The 20,150-nt window shown below is 37.0% G+C and overlaps 1 protein-coding gene across 1 annotated transcript in view; it reads right to left on the bottom strand.

Moving 5' to 3' along the window:
* The window catches only part of LOC134686348 (uncharacterized), a 49,323-nt gene that overhangs the window by 16,666 nt on the left and 12,507 nt on the right, over positions 1 to 20,150 (bottom strand). Inside the window, exon 2 of the mRNA XM_063546025.1 lies at positions 1,706 to 2,260. Coding sequence (XP_063402095.1) covers positions 1,706 to 2,078 — 373 coding nt within the window. The 5' untranslated portion in view covers positions 2,079 to 2,260. The remainder of the gene's footprint in view (positions 1 to 1,705; positions 2,261 to 20,150) is intronic.

Below are 20,150 nucleotides of genomic sequence, written 5' to 3'. Positions count from 1 at the left end.
TCAATTGACGGCAATTGGTAATTATCCTATTAAGAAACGATCGTGGAAAAATACTTATTCTAAAATGTTACCAATTCAATACTGTGATATATTCTTTGAATATTGTTTTTATTCGTATAAATATTGACTTTGTTATCAATAAATTAAAAGCAAAGTAAATATTACTAGTATGCTATATACATATACACATTCATGAATCTGCAATCTGTCGATACCTGTATCTTGGCATTGCACAATGTCATGTTTTTCTCTGACTGTTTACGACGTCTTTAAACTAAATCCATTGGATGTTGAATGTGTACGGATTGCTAATTTAGTGTTAGATGCATGATTTTTTTACTAGTTGTTAGTTACTTTGAACTAGCTGTCAGTTAACTCCGAGTACTCTCAGATCTGTACCTAGTGTCTTTTTGTTGTTGGGATGTACAAGTACCCGTCCATGTTCAATTGTACATTTGTCCGTCTCACCGGATGAGTTAAGCCTTTTTCAAATTATGTTTACAGTTCGTTCTTGTTCTGTTATACCACTGTCTCTAAAGGTTGGGGTTCCCTCTAACATGTTTAAACCCGCCACATTATGTATGTATGTGCCTGTACCAAGTCAGGAGCCTGTAATTCAGTGGTTGTCGGTTGTTTATGTGCCACATATTTGTTTTTCGTTCATTTTTTGTACATACATAAGGTCGTTAGTTTTCTCGTTTGAATTGTTTTACACTGTCATTTCGGGGTCGTTTATACCTGACTATGCGGTATGGGGTTTGCTCATTGTCGAATGCCGTTCGGTGACCTATAGTTGTTAATGTCTGTGTCTTTTTGTCTCTTGTTGTGAGTTGTCTCATTGGCAATCATACCATATCTTCTTTTTTTATCATGATATGAAAATGATATGTAGAAGTTCAAAAACCAAACAATTTCATGTTTACGTAGTTTAAGTAGTATAAGAGACCAATAAAAGTAAATATATTATATTAAGACAGAAGAAAAACTCGAAACAAGATAAATGAAAAGGTTTTATAAAAGTTTTTTTAAACTTGATTTTGAATCCCATATCAATATTTTCTGTAAAATTATAGTGTTTCATTGTTATAATTCTTTATTTATAATTATTGGATGAATTTAATTGAAATGAGGCAAATCTTGTTTGATGGCCAAAAATTCAGAACACTGACATCTGAAGTTAGTGTAAATAGGTTTCATGAAAAGATAGAACTATAACGTTATATAAAACAATACCATGACAGTAACAATCATGCACATTTGAAAACAAGTAAAAAATCTGTCAGTCACATTCTGCAATTTTTTAACATCAGAGTGAAAATGGTATATGAGCAAATGAGCCACGTCCTAAAAAATCTGTCGAAAACCTGATTAATTATAGGTCAGTGAATGGCAAATAAATTATAATCGTCGACTCAAACAATATTCTTACAAATGTGATTAATACGATTAAAAATAGCCAGACCCAGGCTGACACATTTTAAAAATCTTATACAGTTTCCTTTTTTTTTAGGCATATCACGAAAATTGACTGACGGAAAAAAAAGGAGCTGCTGTCTCGAGTTGCTGCTTAGAGTTGCTCCCGGCTTGAATCTGTGCATATTGAAACAATAATTCATTTTATCCTTCTGCAATGTAACATGCAACACGTTTGCAGATGTTACTTACATAACATGCTATTTTTTTTGAAATTTTAAAATATACATACCACATCGGATATGACGTAACGGTATATGTAAATCTAAATGATCTGTCACTGTGTAGACATGTTTGTCGTCCGTGCCAATCAGTCTCAGTTCACTTGGATCAACACTACCAATTCCAATGACGAATGTTTCTATGTTTGTTTGGTGTAATTTAGCCGCTTCTTTGTCAGGATAGAATTCTGGTGGTCGAGAGTTACCATCAGTAATTACAACGAGAAAATTTGGCACATGTGGTCTTTCCCCAGATTTATGAGTGAAACCATTTTCTCGGATGTATTGCAATGCAGTTGATGTATGAGTTCCGCCATGCTGACTGGGATATGTAATATTATCTATGGCTGTATTTAGATCGTGTATCTTAGTATATTGCTTCATATTGATTTCTTCTGTTGTACTACCAGAAAATGATACTACTCCTATTTGCACATTTTGAGGTCCTATTTTGTAGTGCTTTGCAAAATCTTTAATGAAATCCAATCCGTGACGATAATTCGCGGCTCCGACACTGCGACTTCTATCGAGAAGAAAGACGATATCTGCTGGATCGTTCACACACCCTGGAAAACAGAGTTAAGAGACATTGAACTTATGAAAATCGAGTACACACCCTGGAAAACACAATTAAGAGACATTGAATTTATGACAATCGAGTACACACCCTGGAAAACAGAGTTAAGAGACATTGAACTTATGACAATCGAGTACACACCCTGGAAAACAGAGTTAAGAGACATTGAACTTATGACAATCGTTCACACACCCTGGAAAACAGAGTTAAGAGACATTGAACTTATGACAATCGTTCACACACCCTGGAAACCAGAGTTAAGAGACATTGAACTTATGACAATCGAGTACACAACCTGGAAAACAGAGTTAAGAGACATTGAACTTATGAAAATCGAGTACACACCCTGGAAAACAGAGTTAAGAGACATTGAACTTATGACAATCGAGTACACACCCTGGAAAACAGAGTTAAGAGACATTGAACTTATGACAATCGAGTTCACACCCTGGAAAACAGAGTTAAGAGACATTGAACTTATGACAATCGAGTACATACCCTGGAAAACAGAGTTAAGAGACATTGAACTTATGAAAATCGAGTACACACCCTGGAAAACAGAGTTAAGAGACATTGAACTTATGACAATCGTTCACACACCCTGGAAAACAGAGTTAAGAGACATTGAACTTATGACAATCGAGTTCACACCCTGGAAAACAGAGTTAAGAGACATTGAACTTATGACAATCGTTCACACACCCTGGAAAACAGAGTTAAGAGACATTGAACTTATGACAATCGAGTACACACCCTGGAAAACAGAGTTAAGAGACATTGAACTTGTGACAATCGAGTACACACCCTGGAAAACACAATTAAGAGACATTGAATTTATGACAATCGAGTACACACCCTGGAAAACAGAGTTAAGAGACATTGAACTTGTGACAATCGTTCACACACCCTGGAAAACAGAGTTAAGAGACATTGAACTTATGACAATCGAGTACACACCCTGGAAAACAGAGTTAAGAGACATTGAACTTATGACAATCGAGTACACACCCTGGAAAACAGAGTTAAGAGACATTGAACTTATGACAATCGAGTACACACCCTGGAAAACAGAGTTAAGAGACATTGAACTTATGAAAATCGAGTACACACCCTGGAAAACAGAGTTAAGAGACATTGAACTTATGACAATCGAGTACATACCCTGGAAAACAGAGTAAAGAGACATTGAACTTATGAAAATCGAGTACACACCCTGGAAAACAGAGTAAAGAGACATTGAACTGATGACAATAGTTCACACACCCTGGAAAACAGAGTTAAGAGACATTGAACTTATGACAATCGAGTACATACCCTGGAAAACAGAGTAAAGAGACATTGAACTTATGAAAATCGAGTACACACCCTGGAAAACAGAGTTAAGAGACATTGAACTTATGACAATAGTTCACACACCCTGGAAAACAGAGTTAAGAGACATTGAACTTATGACAATAGTTCACACACACTGGAAAACAGAGTTAAGAGACATTGAACTTATGACACTCGAGTACACACCCTGGAAAACAGAGTAAAGAGACATTGAACTTATGAAAATCGAGTACACACCCTGGAAAACAGAGTTAAGAGACATTGAACTTATGACAATAGTTCACACACCCTGGAAAACAGAGTTAAGAGACATTGAACTTATGACAATAGTTCACACACCCTGGAAAACAGAGTTAAGAGACATTGAACTTATGACAATAGTTCACACACCCTGGAAAACACAATTAAGAGACATTGAACTTATGAAAATCGAGTACACACCCTGGAAAACAGAGTTAAGAGACATTGAACTTATGACAATCGTTCACACACCCTGAAAAACAGAGTTAAGAGACATTGAACTTATGACAATCGTTCACACACCCTGGAAAACAGAGTTAAGAGACATTGAACTTATGACAATCGAGTACATACCCTGGAAAACAGAGTTAAGAGACATTGAACTTATGACAATCGTTTACACACCCTGGAAAACAGAGTTAAGAGACATTGAACTTATGACAATAGTTCACACACCCTGGAAACCAGAGTAAAGAGACATTGAACTTATGACAATCGTTCACACACCCTGGAAAACAGAGTTAAGAGACATTGAACTTATGACAATCGAGTACATACCCTGGAAAACAGAGTAAAGAGACATTGAATTTATGACAATCGTTCACACACCCTGGAAAACAGAGTAAAGAGACATTGAACTTATGACAATCGAGTACACACCCTGGAAAACAGAGTTAAGAGACATTGAACTTATGACAATCGTTCACACACCCTGGAAAACAGAGTTAAGAGACATTGAACTTATGACAATCGAGTACATACCCTGGAAAACAGAGTAAAGAGACATTGAACTTATGACAATCGAGTACATACCCTGGAAAACAGAGTAAAGAGACATTGAACTTATGACAATCGAGTTCACACACCCTGGAAAACAGAGTTAGGAGACATTGAACTTATGACAATCGAGTACATACCCTGGAAAACAGAGTTAAGAGACATTGAACTTATGACAATCGAGTACACACCCTGGAAAACAGAGTTAAGAGACAATGAACTTATGACAATAGTTCACACACCCTGGAAAACAGAGTTAAGAGACATTGAACTTATGACAATCGAGTACACACCCTGGAAAACATAATTAAGAGACATTGAACTTATGACAATCGAGTACACACCCTGGAAAACAGAGTTAAGAGACATTGAACTTATGACAATCGAGTACACACCCTGGAAAACAGAGTTAAGAGACAATGAACTTATGACAATAGTTCACACACCCTGGAAAACAGAGTTAAGAGACATTGAACTTATGACAATAGTTCACACACCCTGGAAACCAGAGTAAAGAGACATTGAACTTATGACAATCGTTCACACACCCTGGAAAACAGGGTTAAGAGACATTGAACTTATGACAATCGAGTACACACCCTGGAAAACAGAGTTAAAAGACATTGAACTTATGACAATCGAGTACACACCCTGGAAAACAGAGTTAAGAGACATTGAACTTATGACAATCGAGTACACACCCTGGAAAACAGAGTTAAAAGACATTGAACTTATGACAATCGAGTACACACCCTGGAAAACAGAGTTAAAAGACATTGAACTTATGACAATCGAGTACACACCCTGGAAAACAGAGTTAAGAGACATTGAACTTATGACAATCGAGTACAAACCCTGGAAAACATAATAAAGAGACATTGAACTTATGACAATCGAGTACACACCCTGGAAAACAGAGTTAAGAGACATTGAACTTATGACAATCGAGTACACACCCTGGAAAACAGAGTTAAGAGACATTGAACTTATGACAATCGAGTACACACCCTGGAAAACATTATTAAGAGACATTGAACTTATGACAATAGTTCACACACCCTGGAAAACAGAGTTAAGAGACATTGAACTTATGACAATAGTTCACACATCCTGGAAAACAGAGTTAAGAGACATTGAACTTATGACAATCGAGTACACACCCTGGAAAACAGAGTTAAAAGACATTGAACTTATGACAATCGAGTACACACCCTGGAAAACAGAGTTAAGAGACATTGAACTTATGACAATCGAGTACACACCCTGGAAAACAGAGTTAAGAGACATTGAACTTATGACAATCGAGTACACACCCTGGAAAACATAATTAAGAGACATTGAACTTATGACAATAGTTCACACACCCTGGAAAACAGAGTTAAGAGACATTGAACTTATGACAATCGAGTACACACCCTGGAAAACAGAGTTAAGAGACATTGAACTTATGACAATCGAGTACACACCCTGGAAAACATAATTAAGAGACATTGAACTTATGACAATAGTTCACACACCCTGGAAAACAGAGTTAAGAGACATTGAACTTATGACAATCGAGTACACACCCTGGAAAACATTATTAAGAGACATTGAACTTATGACAATAGTTCACACACCCTGGAAAACAGAGTTAAGAGACATTGCACTTATGACAATAGTTCACACACCCTGGAAAACAGAGTTAAGAGACAATGAACTTATGACAATCGAGTACACACCCTGGAAAACATTATTAAGAGACATTGAACTTATGACAATAGTTCACACACCCTGGAAAACAGAGTTAAGAGACATTGAACTTATGACAATCGAGTACACACCCTGGAAAACAGAGTTAAAAGACATTGAACTTATGACAATCGAGTACACACCCTGGAAAACAGAGTTAAGAGACATTGAACTTATGACAATCGAGTACACACCCTGGAAAACAGAGTTAAGAGACATTGAACTTATGACAATAGTTCACACACCCTGGAAAACAGAGTTAAGAGACATTGAACTTATGACAATCGAGTACACACCCTGGAAAACAGAGTTAAAAGACATTGAACTTATGACAATAGTTCACACACCCTGGAAAACAGAGTTAAGAGACATTGAACTTATGACAATCGAGTAAACACCCTGGAAAACAGAGTTAAGAGACATTGAACTTATGACAATCGAGTACACGCCCTGGAAAACATAATTAAGAGACATTGAACTTATGACAATAGTTCACACACCCTGGAAAACAGAGTTAAGAGACATTGAACTTATGACAATCGAGTACACACCCTGGAAAACATTATTAAGAGACATTGAACTTATGACAATAGTTCACACACCCTGGAAAACAGAGTTAAGAGACATTGAACTTATGACCATAGTTCACACACCCTGGAAAACAGAGTTACGAGACATTGAACTTATGACAATCGAGTACATAACCCTGGAAAACAGAGTTAAGAGACATTGAACTTATGACAATCGAGTACACGCCCTGGAAAACATAATTAAGAGACATTGAACTTATGACAATAGTTCACACACCCTGGAAAATAGAGTTAAGAGACATTGAACTTATGACAATCGAGTACACACCCTGGAAAACATTATTAAGAGACATTGAACTTATGACAATAGTTCACACACCCTGGAAAACAGAGTTAAGAGACATTGCACTTATGACAATAGTTCACACACCCTGGAAAACAGAGTTAAGAGACATTGAACGTATGACAATCGAGTACACACCCTGGAAAACAGAGTTAAAAGACATTGAACTTATGACAATCGAGTACACTCCCTGGAAAACAGAGTTAAGAGACATTGAACTTATGACAATCGAGTACACACCCTGGAAAACAGAGTTAAGAGACATTGAACTTATGACAATCGAGTACACACCCTGGAAAACATAATTAAGAGACATTGAACTTATGACAATAGTTCATACACCCTGGAAAACAGAGTTAAGAGACATTGAACTTATGACAATCGAGTACACACCCTGGAAAACATAATTAAGAGACATTGAACTTATGACAATAGTTCACATACCCTGGAAAACAGAGTTAAGAGACATTGAACTTATGACAATCGAGTACACACCCTGGAAAACATTATTAAGAGACATTGAACTTATGACAATAGTTCACACACCCTGGAAAACAGAGTTAAGAGACATTGAACTTATGACAATCGAGTACACACCCTGGAAAACAGAGTTAAAAGACATTGAACTTATGACAATCGAGTACACACCCTGGAAAACAGAGTTAAGAGACATTGAACTTATGACAATAGTTCACACACCCTGGAAAACAGAGTTAAGAGACATTGCACTTATGACAATAGTTCACACACCCTGGAAAACAGAGTTAAGAGACATTGAACTTATGACAATCGAGTACACACCCTGGAAAACATAATTAAGAGACATTGAACTTATGACAATAGTTCATACACCCTGGAAAACAGAGTTAAGAGACATTGAACTTATGACAATCGAGTACACACCCTGGAAAACATAATTAAGAGACATTGAACTTATGACAATAGTTCACATACCCTGGAAAACAGAGTTAAGAGACATTGAACTTATGACAATCGAGTACACACCCTGGAAAACATTATTAAGAGACATTGAACTTATGACAATAGATCACACACCCTGGAAAACAGAGTTAAGAGACATTGAACTTATGACAATCGAGTACACACCCTGGAAAACAGAGTTAAAAGACATTGAACTTATGACAATCGAGTACACACCCTGGAAAACAGAGTTAAGAGACATTGAACTTATGACAATAGTTCACACACCCTGGAAAACAGAGTTAAGAGACATTGCACTTATGAAAATAGTTCACACACCCTGGAAAACAGAGTTAAGAGACATTGAACTTATGACAATCGAGTACACACCCTGGAAAACAGAGTTAAGAGACATTGAACTTATGACAATCGAGTACACACCCTGGAAAACAGAGTTAAGAGACATTGAACTTATGACAATCGAGTACACACCCTGGAAAACAGAGTTAAGAGACATTGAACTTATGACAATCGAGTACACACCCTGGAAAACATAATTAAGAGACATTGAACTTATGACAATCGAGTACACACCCTGGAAAACAGAGTAAAGAGACATTGAACTTATGACAATCGAGTACACACCCTGGAAAACAGAGTTAAGAGACATTGAACTTATGACAATCGAGTACACACCCTGGAAAACAGAGTTAAGAGACATTGAACTTATGACAATCGAGTACACACCCTGGAAAACAGAGTAAAGAGACATTGAACTTATGACAATCGAGTACACACCCTGGAAAACATAATTAAGAGACATTGAACTTATGACAATAGTTCATACACCCTGGAAAACAGAGTTAAGAGACATTGAACTTATGACAATCGAGTACACACCCTGGAAAACATTATTAAGAGACATTGAACTTATGACAATAGTTCACACACCCTGGAAAACAGAGTTAAGAGACATTGAACTTATGACAATCGAGTACACACCCTGGAAAACAGAGTTAAAAGACATTGAACTTATGACAATCGAGTACACACCCTGGAAAACAGAGTTAAGAGACATTGAACTTATGACAATCGAGTACACACCCTGGAAAACAGAGTTAAGAGACATTGAACTTATGACAATAGTTCACACACCCTGGAAAACAGAGTTGAGAGACATTGAACTTATGACAATCGAGTACACACCCTGGAAAACATAATTAAGAGACATTGAACTTATGACAATAGTTCACACACCCTGGAAAACAGAGTTAAGAGACATTGAACTTATGACAATCGAGTACACACCCTGGAAAACAGAGTTAAAAGACATTGAACTTATGACAATCGAGTACACACCCTGGAAAACAGAGTTAAAAGACATTGAACTTATGACAATAGTTCACACACCCTGGAAAACAGAGTTAAGAGACATTGAACTTATGACAATCGAGTACACACCCTGGAAAACAGAGTTAAAAGACATTGAACTTATGACAATCGAGTAAACACCCTGGAAAACATAATTAAGAGACATTGAACTTATGACAATCGAGTACACACCCTGGAAAACAGAGTTAAGAGACATTGAACTTATGACAATCGAGTACACACCCTGGAAAACATAATTAAGAGACATTGAACTTATGACAATCGAGTACACACCCTGGAAAACAGAGTTAAGAGACATTGAACTTATGACAATCGAGTACACACCCTGGAAAACATAATTAAGAGACATTGAACTTATGACAATAGTTCACACACCCTGGAAAACAGAGTTAAGAGACATTGAACTTATGACAATCGAGTACACGCCCTGGAAAACATAATTAAGAGACATTGAACTTATGACAATAGTTCACACACCCTGGAAAACAGAGTTAAGAGACATTGAACTTATGACAATCGAGTACACACCCTGGAAAACAGAGTTAAGAGACATTGAACTTATGACAATCGAGTACACACCCTGGAAAACATAATTAAGAGACATTGAACTTATGACAATAGTTCATACACCCTGGAAAACAGAGTTAAGAGACATTGAACTTATGACAATCGAGTACACACCCTGGAAAACATAATTAAGAGACATTGAACTTATGACAATAGTTCACATACCCTGGAAAACAGAGTTAAGAGACATTGAACTTATGACAATCGAGTACACACCCTGGAAAACATTATTAAGAGACATTGAACTTATGACAATAGTTCACACACCCTGGAAAACAGAGTTAAGAGACATTGAACTTATGACAATCGAGTACACACCCTGGAAAACAGAGTTAAAAGACATTGAACTTATGACAATCGAGTACACACCCTGGAAAACAGAGTTAAGAGACATTGAACTTATGACAATAGTTCACACACCCTGGAAAACAGAGTTAAGAGACATTGCACTTATGACAATAGTTCACACACCCTGGAAAACAGAGTTAAGAGACATTGAACTTATGACAATCGAGTACACACCCTGGAAAACAGAGTTGAGAGACATTGAACTTATGACAATCGAGTACACACCCTGGAAAACATAATTAAGAGACATTGAACTTATGACAATAGTTCATACACCCTGGAAAACAGAGTTAAGAGACATTGAACTTATGACAATCGAGTACACACCCTGGAAAACATAATTAAGAGACATTGAACTTATGACAATAGTTCACATACCCTGGAAAACAGAGTTAAGAGACATTGAACTTATGACAATCGAGTACACACCCTGGAAAACATTATTAAGAGACATTGAACTTATGACAATAGTTCACACACCCTGGAAAACAGAGTTAAGAGACATTGAACTTATGACAATCGAGTACACACCCTGGAAAACAGAGTTAAAAGACATTGAACTTATGACAATCGAGTACACACCCTGGAAAACAGAGTTAAGAGACATTGAACTTATGACAATAGTTCACACACCCTGGAAAACAGAGTTAAGAGACATTGCACTTATGACAATAGTTCACACACCCTGGAAAACAGAGTTAAGAGACATTGAACTTATGACAATCGAGTACACACCCTGGAAAACAGAGTTAAGAGACATTGAACTTATGACAATCGAGTACACACCCTGGAAAACAGAGTTAAGAGACATTGAACTTATGACAATCGAGTACACACCCTGGAAAACAGAGTTAAGAGACATTGAACTTATGACAATCGAGTACACACCCTGGAAAACATAATTAAGAGACATTGAACTTATGACAATCGAGTACACACCCTGGAAAACAGAGTAAAGAGACATTGAACTTATGACAATCGAGTACACACCCTGGAAAACAGAGTTAAGAGACATTGAACTTATGACAATCGAGTACACACCCTGGAAAACAGAGTTAAGAGACATTGAACTTATGACAATCGAGTACACACCCTGGAAAACAGAGTAAAGAGACATTGAACTTATGACAATCGAGTACACACCCTGGAAAACATAATTAAGAGACATTGAACTTATGACAATAGTTCATATACCCTGGAAAACAGAGTTAAGAGACATTGAACTTATGACAATCGAGTACACACCCTGGAAAACATTATTAAGAGACATTGAACTTATGACAATAGTTCACACACCCTGGAAAACAGAGTTAAGAGACATTGAACTTATGACAATCGAGTACACACCCTGGAAAACAGAGTTAAAAGACATTGAACTTATGACAATCGAGTACACACCCTGGAAAACAGAGTTAAGAGACATTGAACTTATGACAATCGAGTACACACCCTGGAAAACAGAGTTAAGAGACATTGAACTTATGACAATAGTTCACACACCCTGGAAAACAGAGTTGAGAGACATTGAACTTATGACAATCGAGTACACACCCTGGAAAACATAATTAAGAGACATTGAACTTATGACAATAGTTCACACACCCTGGAAAACAGAGTTAAGAGACATTGAACTTATGACAATCGAGTACACACCCTGGAAAACAGAGTTAAAAGACATTGAACTTATGACAATCGAGTACACACCCTGGAAAACATAATTAAGAGACATTGAACTTATGACAATCGAGTACACACCCTGGAAAACAGAGTTAAGAGACATTGAACTTATGACAATCGAGTACACACCCTGGAAAACATAATTAAGAGACATTGAACTTATGACAATCGAGTACACACCCTGGAAAACAGAGTTAAGAGACATTGAACTTATGACAATCGAGTACACACCCTGGAAAACATAATTAAGAGACATTGAACTTATGACAATAGTTCACACACCCTGGAAAACAGAGTTAAGAGACATTGAACTTATGACAATCGAGTACACGCCCTGGAAAACATAATTAAGAGACATTGAACTTATGACAATAGTTCACACACCCTGGAAAACAGAGTTAAGAGACATTGAACTTATGACAATCGAGTACACACCCTGGAAAACATTATTAAGAGACATTGAACTTATGACAATAGTTCACACACCCTGGAAAACAGAGTTAAGAGACTTTGAACTTATGACAATAGTTCACACACCCTGGAAAACAGAGTTACGAGACATTGAACTTATGACAATCGTGTACACACCCTGGAAAACAGAGTTAAGAGACATTGAACTTATGACAATCGAGTACACGCCCTGGAAAACATAATTAAGAGACATTGAACTTATGACAATAGTTCACACACCCTGGAAAACAGAGTTAAGAGACATTGAACTTATGACAATCGAGTACACACCCTGGAAAACATTATTAAGAGACATTGAACTTATGACAATAGTTCACACACCCTGGAAAACAGAGTTAAGAGACATTGCACTTATGACAATAGTTCACACACCCTGGAAAACAGAGTTAAGAGACATTGAACTTATGACAATCGAGTACACACCCTGGAAAACAGAGTTAAAAGACATTGAACTTATGACAATCGAGTACACTCCCTGGAAAACAGAGTAAAGAGACATTGAACTTATGACAATCGAGTACACACCCTGGAAAACAGAGTTAAGAGACATTGAACTTATGACAATCGAGTACACACCCTGGAAAACATAATTAAGAGACATTGAACTTATGACAATAGTTCATACACCCTGGAAAACAGAGTTAAGAGACATTGAACTTATGACAATCGAGTACACACCCTGGAAAACATTATTAAGAGACATTGAACTTATGACAATAGTTCACACACCCTGGAAAACAGAGTTAAGAGACATTGAACTTATGACAATCGAGTACACACCCTGGAAAACAGAGTTAAGAGACATTGAACTTATGACAATCGAGTACACACCCTGGAAAACAGAGTTAAGAGACATTGAACTAATGACAATAGGTCACACACCCTGGAAAACAGAGTTAAAAGACATTGAACTTATGACAATCGAGTACACACCCTGGAAAACAGAGTTAAGAGACATTGAACTTATGACAATCGAGTACACACCCTGGAAAACAGAGTTAAGAGACATTGAACTTATGACAATCGAGTAAACACCCTGGAAAACAGAGTTAAGAGACATTGAACTTATGACAATCGAGTAAACACCCTGGAAAACAGAGTTAAGAGACATTGAACTTATGACAATCGAGTACACACCCTGGAAAACACAATTAAGAGACATTGAACTTATGACAATCGAGTAAACACCCTGGAAAACAGAGTTAAGAGACATTGAACTTATGACAATCGAGTAAACACCCTGGAAAACAGAGTTAAGAGACATTGAACTTATGACAATCGAGTACACACCCTGGAAAACAGAGTTAAGAGACATTGAACTTATGACAATCGAGTACACACCCTGGAAAACATTATTAAGAGACATTGAACTTATGACAATCGAGTACACACCCTGGAAAACAGAGTTAAGAGACATTGAACTTATGACAATCGAGTACACACCCTGGAAAACATTATTAAGAGACATTGAACTTATGACAATAGTTCACACACCCTGGAAAACAGAGTTAAGAGACATTGCACTTATGACAATAGTTCACACACCCTGGAAAACAGAGTTAAGAGACATTGAACTTATGACAATCGAGTACACACCCTGGAAAACATTATTAAGAGACATTGAACTTATGACAATAGTTCACACACCCTGGAAAACAGAGTTAAGAGACATTGAACTTATGACAATCGAGTACACACCCTGGAAAACAGAGTTAAAAGACATTGAACTTATGACAATCGAGTACACTCCCTGGAAAACAGAGTAAAGAGACATTGAACTTATGACAATCGAGTACACACCCTGGAAAACAGAGTTAAGAGACATTGAACTTATGACAATCGAGTACACACCCTGGAAAACATAATTAAGAGACATTGAACTTATGACAATAGTTCATACACCCTGGAAAACAGAGTTAAGAGACATTGAACTTATGACAATCGAGTACACACCCTGGAAAACATTATTAAGAGACATTGAACTTATGACAATAGTTCACACACCCTGGAAAACAGAGTTAAGAGACATTGAACTTATGACAATCGAGTACACACCCTGGAAAACAGAGTTAAGAGACATTGAACTTATGACAATCGAGTACACACCCTGGAAAACAGAGTTAAGAGACATTGAACTTATGACAATAGTTCACACACCCTGGAAAACAGAGTTAAAAGACATTGAACTTATGACAATCGAGTACACACCCTGGAAAACAGAGTTAAGAGACATTGAACTTATGACAATCGAGTACACACCCTGGAAAACAGAGTTAAGAGACATTGAACTTATGACAATCGAGTAAACACCCTGGAAAACAGAGTTAAGAGACATTGAACTTATGACAATCGAGTACACACCCTGGAAAACACAATTAAGAGACATTGAACTTATGACAATCGAGTAAACACCAAGGAAAACAGAGTTAAGAGACATTGAACTTATGACAATCGAGTAAACACCCTGGAAAACAGAGTTAAGAGACATTGAACTTATGACAATCGAGTACACACCCTGGAAAACAGAGTTAAGAGACATTGAACTTATGACAATCGAGTAAACACCCTGGAAAACAGAGTTAAGAGACATTGAACTTATGACAATAGTTCACACACCCTGGAAAACAGAGGTAAAAGACATTGAACTTATGACAATAGTTCACACACCCTGGAAAACAGAGTTAAAAGACATTGAACTTATGACAATCGAGTACACACCCTGGAAAACAGAGTTAAGAGACATTGAACTTATGACAATCGAGTACACACCCTGGAAAACAGACTTAAGAGACATTGAACTTATGACAATCGAGTACACACCCTGGAAAACATTATTAAGAGACATTGAACTTATGACAATCGAGTACACACCCTGGAAAACAGAGTTAAGAGACATTGAACTTATGACAATCGAGTACACACCCTGGAAAACATTATTAAGAGACATTGAACTTATGACAATAGTTCACACACCCTGGAAAACAGAGTTAAGAGACATTGCACTTATGACAATAGTTCACACACCCTGGAAAACAGAGTTAAGAGACATTGAACTTATGACAATCGAGTACACACCCTGGAAAACATTATTAAGAGACATTGAACTTATGACAATAGTTCACACACCCTGGAAAACAGAGTTAAGAGACATTGAACTTATGACAATCGAGTACACACCCTGGAAAACATTATTAAGAGACATTGAACTTATGACAATAGTTCACACACCCTGGAAAACAGAGTTAAGAGACATTGCACTTATGACAATAGTTCACACACCCTGGAAAACAGAGTTAAGAGACATTGAACTTATGACAATCGAGTACACACCCTGGAAAACATTATTAAGAGACATTGAACTTATGACAATAGTTCACACACCCTGGAAAACAGAGTTAAGAGACATTGAACTTATGACAATCGAGTACACACCCTGGAAAACAGAGTTAAAAGACATTGAACTTATGACAATCGAGTACACACCCTGGAAAACAGAGTTAAGAGACATTGAACTTATGACAATCGAGTACACACCCTGGAAAACAGAGTTAAGAGACATTGAACTTATGACAATAGTTCACACACCCTGGAAAACAGAGTTAAGAGACATTGAACTTATGACAATCGAGTACACACCCTGGAAAACAGAGTTAAAAGACATTGAACTTATGACAATAGTTCACACACCCTGGAAAACAGAGTTAAGAGACATTGAACTTATGACAATCGAGTAAACACCCTGGAAAACAGAGTTAAGAGACATTGAACTTATGACAATCGAGTACACGCCCTGGAAAACATAATTAAGAGACATTGAACTTATGACAATAGTTCACACACCCTGGAAAACAGAGTTAAGAGACATTGAACTTATGACAATCGAGTACACACCCTGGAAAACATTATTAAGAGACATTGAACTTATGACAATAGTTCACACACCCTGGAAAACAGAGTTAAGAGACTTTGAACTTATGACAATAGTTCACACACCCTGGAAAACAGAGTTACGAGACATTGAACTTATGACAATCGAGTACACACCCTGGAAAACAGAGTTAAGAGACATTGAACTTATGACAATCGAGTACACGCCCTGGAAAACATAATTAAGAGACATTGAACTTATGACAATAGTTCACACACCCTGGAAAACAGAGTTAAGAGACATTGAACTTATGACAATCGAGTACACACCCTGGAAAACATTATTAAGAGACATTGAACTTATGACAATAGTTCACACACCCTGGAAAACAGAGTTAAGAGACATTGCACTTATGACAATAGTTCACACACCCTGGAAAACAGAGTTAAGAGACATTGAACTTATGACAATCGAGTACACACCCTGGAAAACAGAGTTAAAAGACATTGAACTTATGACAATCGAGTACACTCCCTGGAAAACAGAGTAAAGAGACATTGAACTTATGACAATCGAGTACACACCCTGGAAAACAGAGTTAAGAGACATTGAACTTATGACAATCGAGTACACACCCTGGAAAACATAATTAAGAGACATTGAACTTATGACAATAGTTCATACACCCTGGAAAACAGAGTTAAGAGACATTGAACTTATGACAATCGAGTACACACCCTGGAAAACATTATTAAGAGACATTGAACTTATGACAATAGTTCACACACCCTGGAAAACAGAGTTAAGAGACATTGAACTTATGACAATCGAGTACACACCCTGGAAAACAGAGTTAAGAGACATTGAACTTATGACAATAGTTCACACACCCTGGAAAACAGAGTTACGAGACATTGAACTTATGACAATCGAGTACACACCCTGGAAAACAGAGTTAAGAGACATTGAACTTATGACAATCGAGTACACGCCCTGGAAAACATAATTAAGAGACATTGAACTTATGACAATAGTTCACACACCCTGGAAAACAGAGTTAAGAGACATTGAACTTATGACAATCGAGTACACACCCTGGAAAACATTATTAAGAGACATTGAACTTATGACAATAGTTCACACACCCTGGAAAACAGAGTTAAGAGACATTGCACTTATGACAATAGTTCACACACCCTGGAAAACAGAGTTAAGAGACATTGAACGTATGACAATCGAGTACACACCCTGGAAAACAGAATTAAAAGACATTGAACTTATGACAATCGAGTACACTCCCTGGAAAACAGAGTTAAGAGACATTGAACTTATGACAATCGAGTACACACCCTGGAAAACAGAGTTAAGAGACATTGAACTTATGACAATCGAGTACACACCCTGGAAAACATAATTAAGAGACATTGAACTTATGACAATAGTTCATACACCCTGGAAAACAGAGTTAAGAGACATTGAACTTATGACAATCGAGTACACACCCTGGAAAACATAATTAAGAGACATTGAACTTATGACAATAGTTCACATACCCTGGAAAACAGAGTTAAGAGACATTGAACTTATGACAATCGAGTACACACCCTGGAAAACATTATTAAGAGACATTGAACTTATGACAATAGTTCACACACCCTGGAAAACAGAGTTAAGAGACATTGAACTTATGACAATCGAGTACACACCCTGGAAAACAGAGTTAAAAGACATTGAACTTATGACAATCGAGTACACACCCTGGAAAACAGAGTTAAGAGACATTGAACTTATGACAATAGTTCACACACCCTGGAAAACAGAGTTAAGAGACATTGCACTTATGACAATCGAGTACACACCCTGGAAAACAGAGTTAAGAGACATTGAACTTATGACAATCGAGTACACACCCTGGAAAACAGAGTTAAGAGACATTGAACTTATGACAATCGAGTACACACCCTGGAAAACATAATTAAGAGACATTGAACTTATGACAATAGTTCATACACCCTGGAAAACAGAGTTAAGAGACATTGAACTTATGACAATCGAGTACACACCCTGGAAAACATTATTAAGAGACATTGAACTTATGACAATAGTTCACACACCCTGGAAAACAGAGTTAAGAGACATTGCACTTATGACAATAGTTCACACACCCTGGAAAACAGAGTTAAGAGACATTGAACTTATGACAATCGAGTACACACCCTGGAAAACATTATTAAGAGACATTGAACTTATGACAATAGTTCACACACCCTGGAAAACAGAGTTAAGAGACATTGAACTTATGACAATCGAGTACACACCCTGGAAAACATTATTAAGAGACATTGAACTTATGACAATAGTTCACACACCCTGGAAAACAGAGTTAAGAGACATTGCACTTATGACAATAGTTCACACACCCTGGAAAACAGAGTTAAGAGACATTGAACTTATGACAATCGAGTACACACCCTGGAAAACATTATTAAGAGACATTGAACTTATGACAATAGTTCACACACCCTGGAAAACAGAGTTAAGAGACATTGAACTTATGACAATCGAGTACACACCCTGGAAAACAGAGTTAAAAGACATTGAACTTATGACAATCGAGTACACACCCTGGAAAACAGAGTTAAGAGACATTGAACTTATGACAATCGAGTACACACCCTGGAAAACAGAGTTAAGAGACATTGAACTTATGACAATAGTTCACACACCCTGGAAAACAGAGTTAAGAGACATTGAACTTATGACAATCGAGTACACACCCTGGAAAACAGAGTTAAAAGACATTGAACTTATGACAATAGTTCACACACCCTGGAAAACAGAGTTAAGAGACATTGAACTTATGACAATCGAGTAAACACCCTGGAAAACAGAGTTAAGAGACATTGAACTTATGACAATCGAGTACACGCCCTGGAAAACATAATTAAGAGACATTGAACTTATGACAATAGTTCACACACCCTGGAAAACAGAGTTAAGAGACATTGAACTTATGACAATCGAGTACACACCCTGGAAAACATTATTAAGAGACATTGAACTTATGACAATAGTTCACACACCCTGGAAAACAGAGTTAAGAGACTTTGAACTTATGACAATAGTTCACACACCCTGGAAAACAGAGTTAAGAGACATTGAACTTATGACAATCGAGTACACACCCTGGAAAACATTATTAAGAGACATTGAACTTATGACAATAGTTCACACACCCTGGAAAACAGAGTTAAGAGACATTGCACTTATGACAATAGTTCACACACCCTAGAAAACAGAGTTAAGAGACATTGAACTTATGACAATCGAGTACACACCCTGGAAAACAGAGTTAAAAGACATTGAACTTATGACAATCGAGTACACTCCCTGGAAAACAGAGTAAAGAGACATTGAACTTATGACAATCGAGTACACACCCTGGAAAACAGAGTTAAGAGACATTGAACTTATGACAATCGAGTACACACCCTGGAAAACATAATTAAGAGACATTGAACTTATGACAATAGTTCATACACCCTGGAAAACAGAGTTAAGAGACATTGAACTTATGACAATCGAGTACACACCCTGGAAAACATTATTAAGAGACATTGAACTTATGACAATAGTTCACACACCCTGGAAAACAGAGTTAAGAGACATTGAACTTATGACA

This window comes from Mytilus trossulus, chromosome 10 (assembly GCF_036588685.1).
Source record: "Mytilus trossulus isolate FHL-02 chromosome 10, PNRI_Mtr1.1.1.hap1, whole genome shotgun sequence".
NCBI lineage: Eukaryota > Metazoa > Mollusca > Bivalvia > Mytilida > Mytilidae > Mytilus > Mytilus trossulus.
This window is presented reverse-complemented; position numbering and strand designations above follow the sequence as displayed.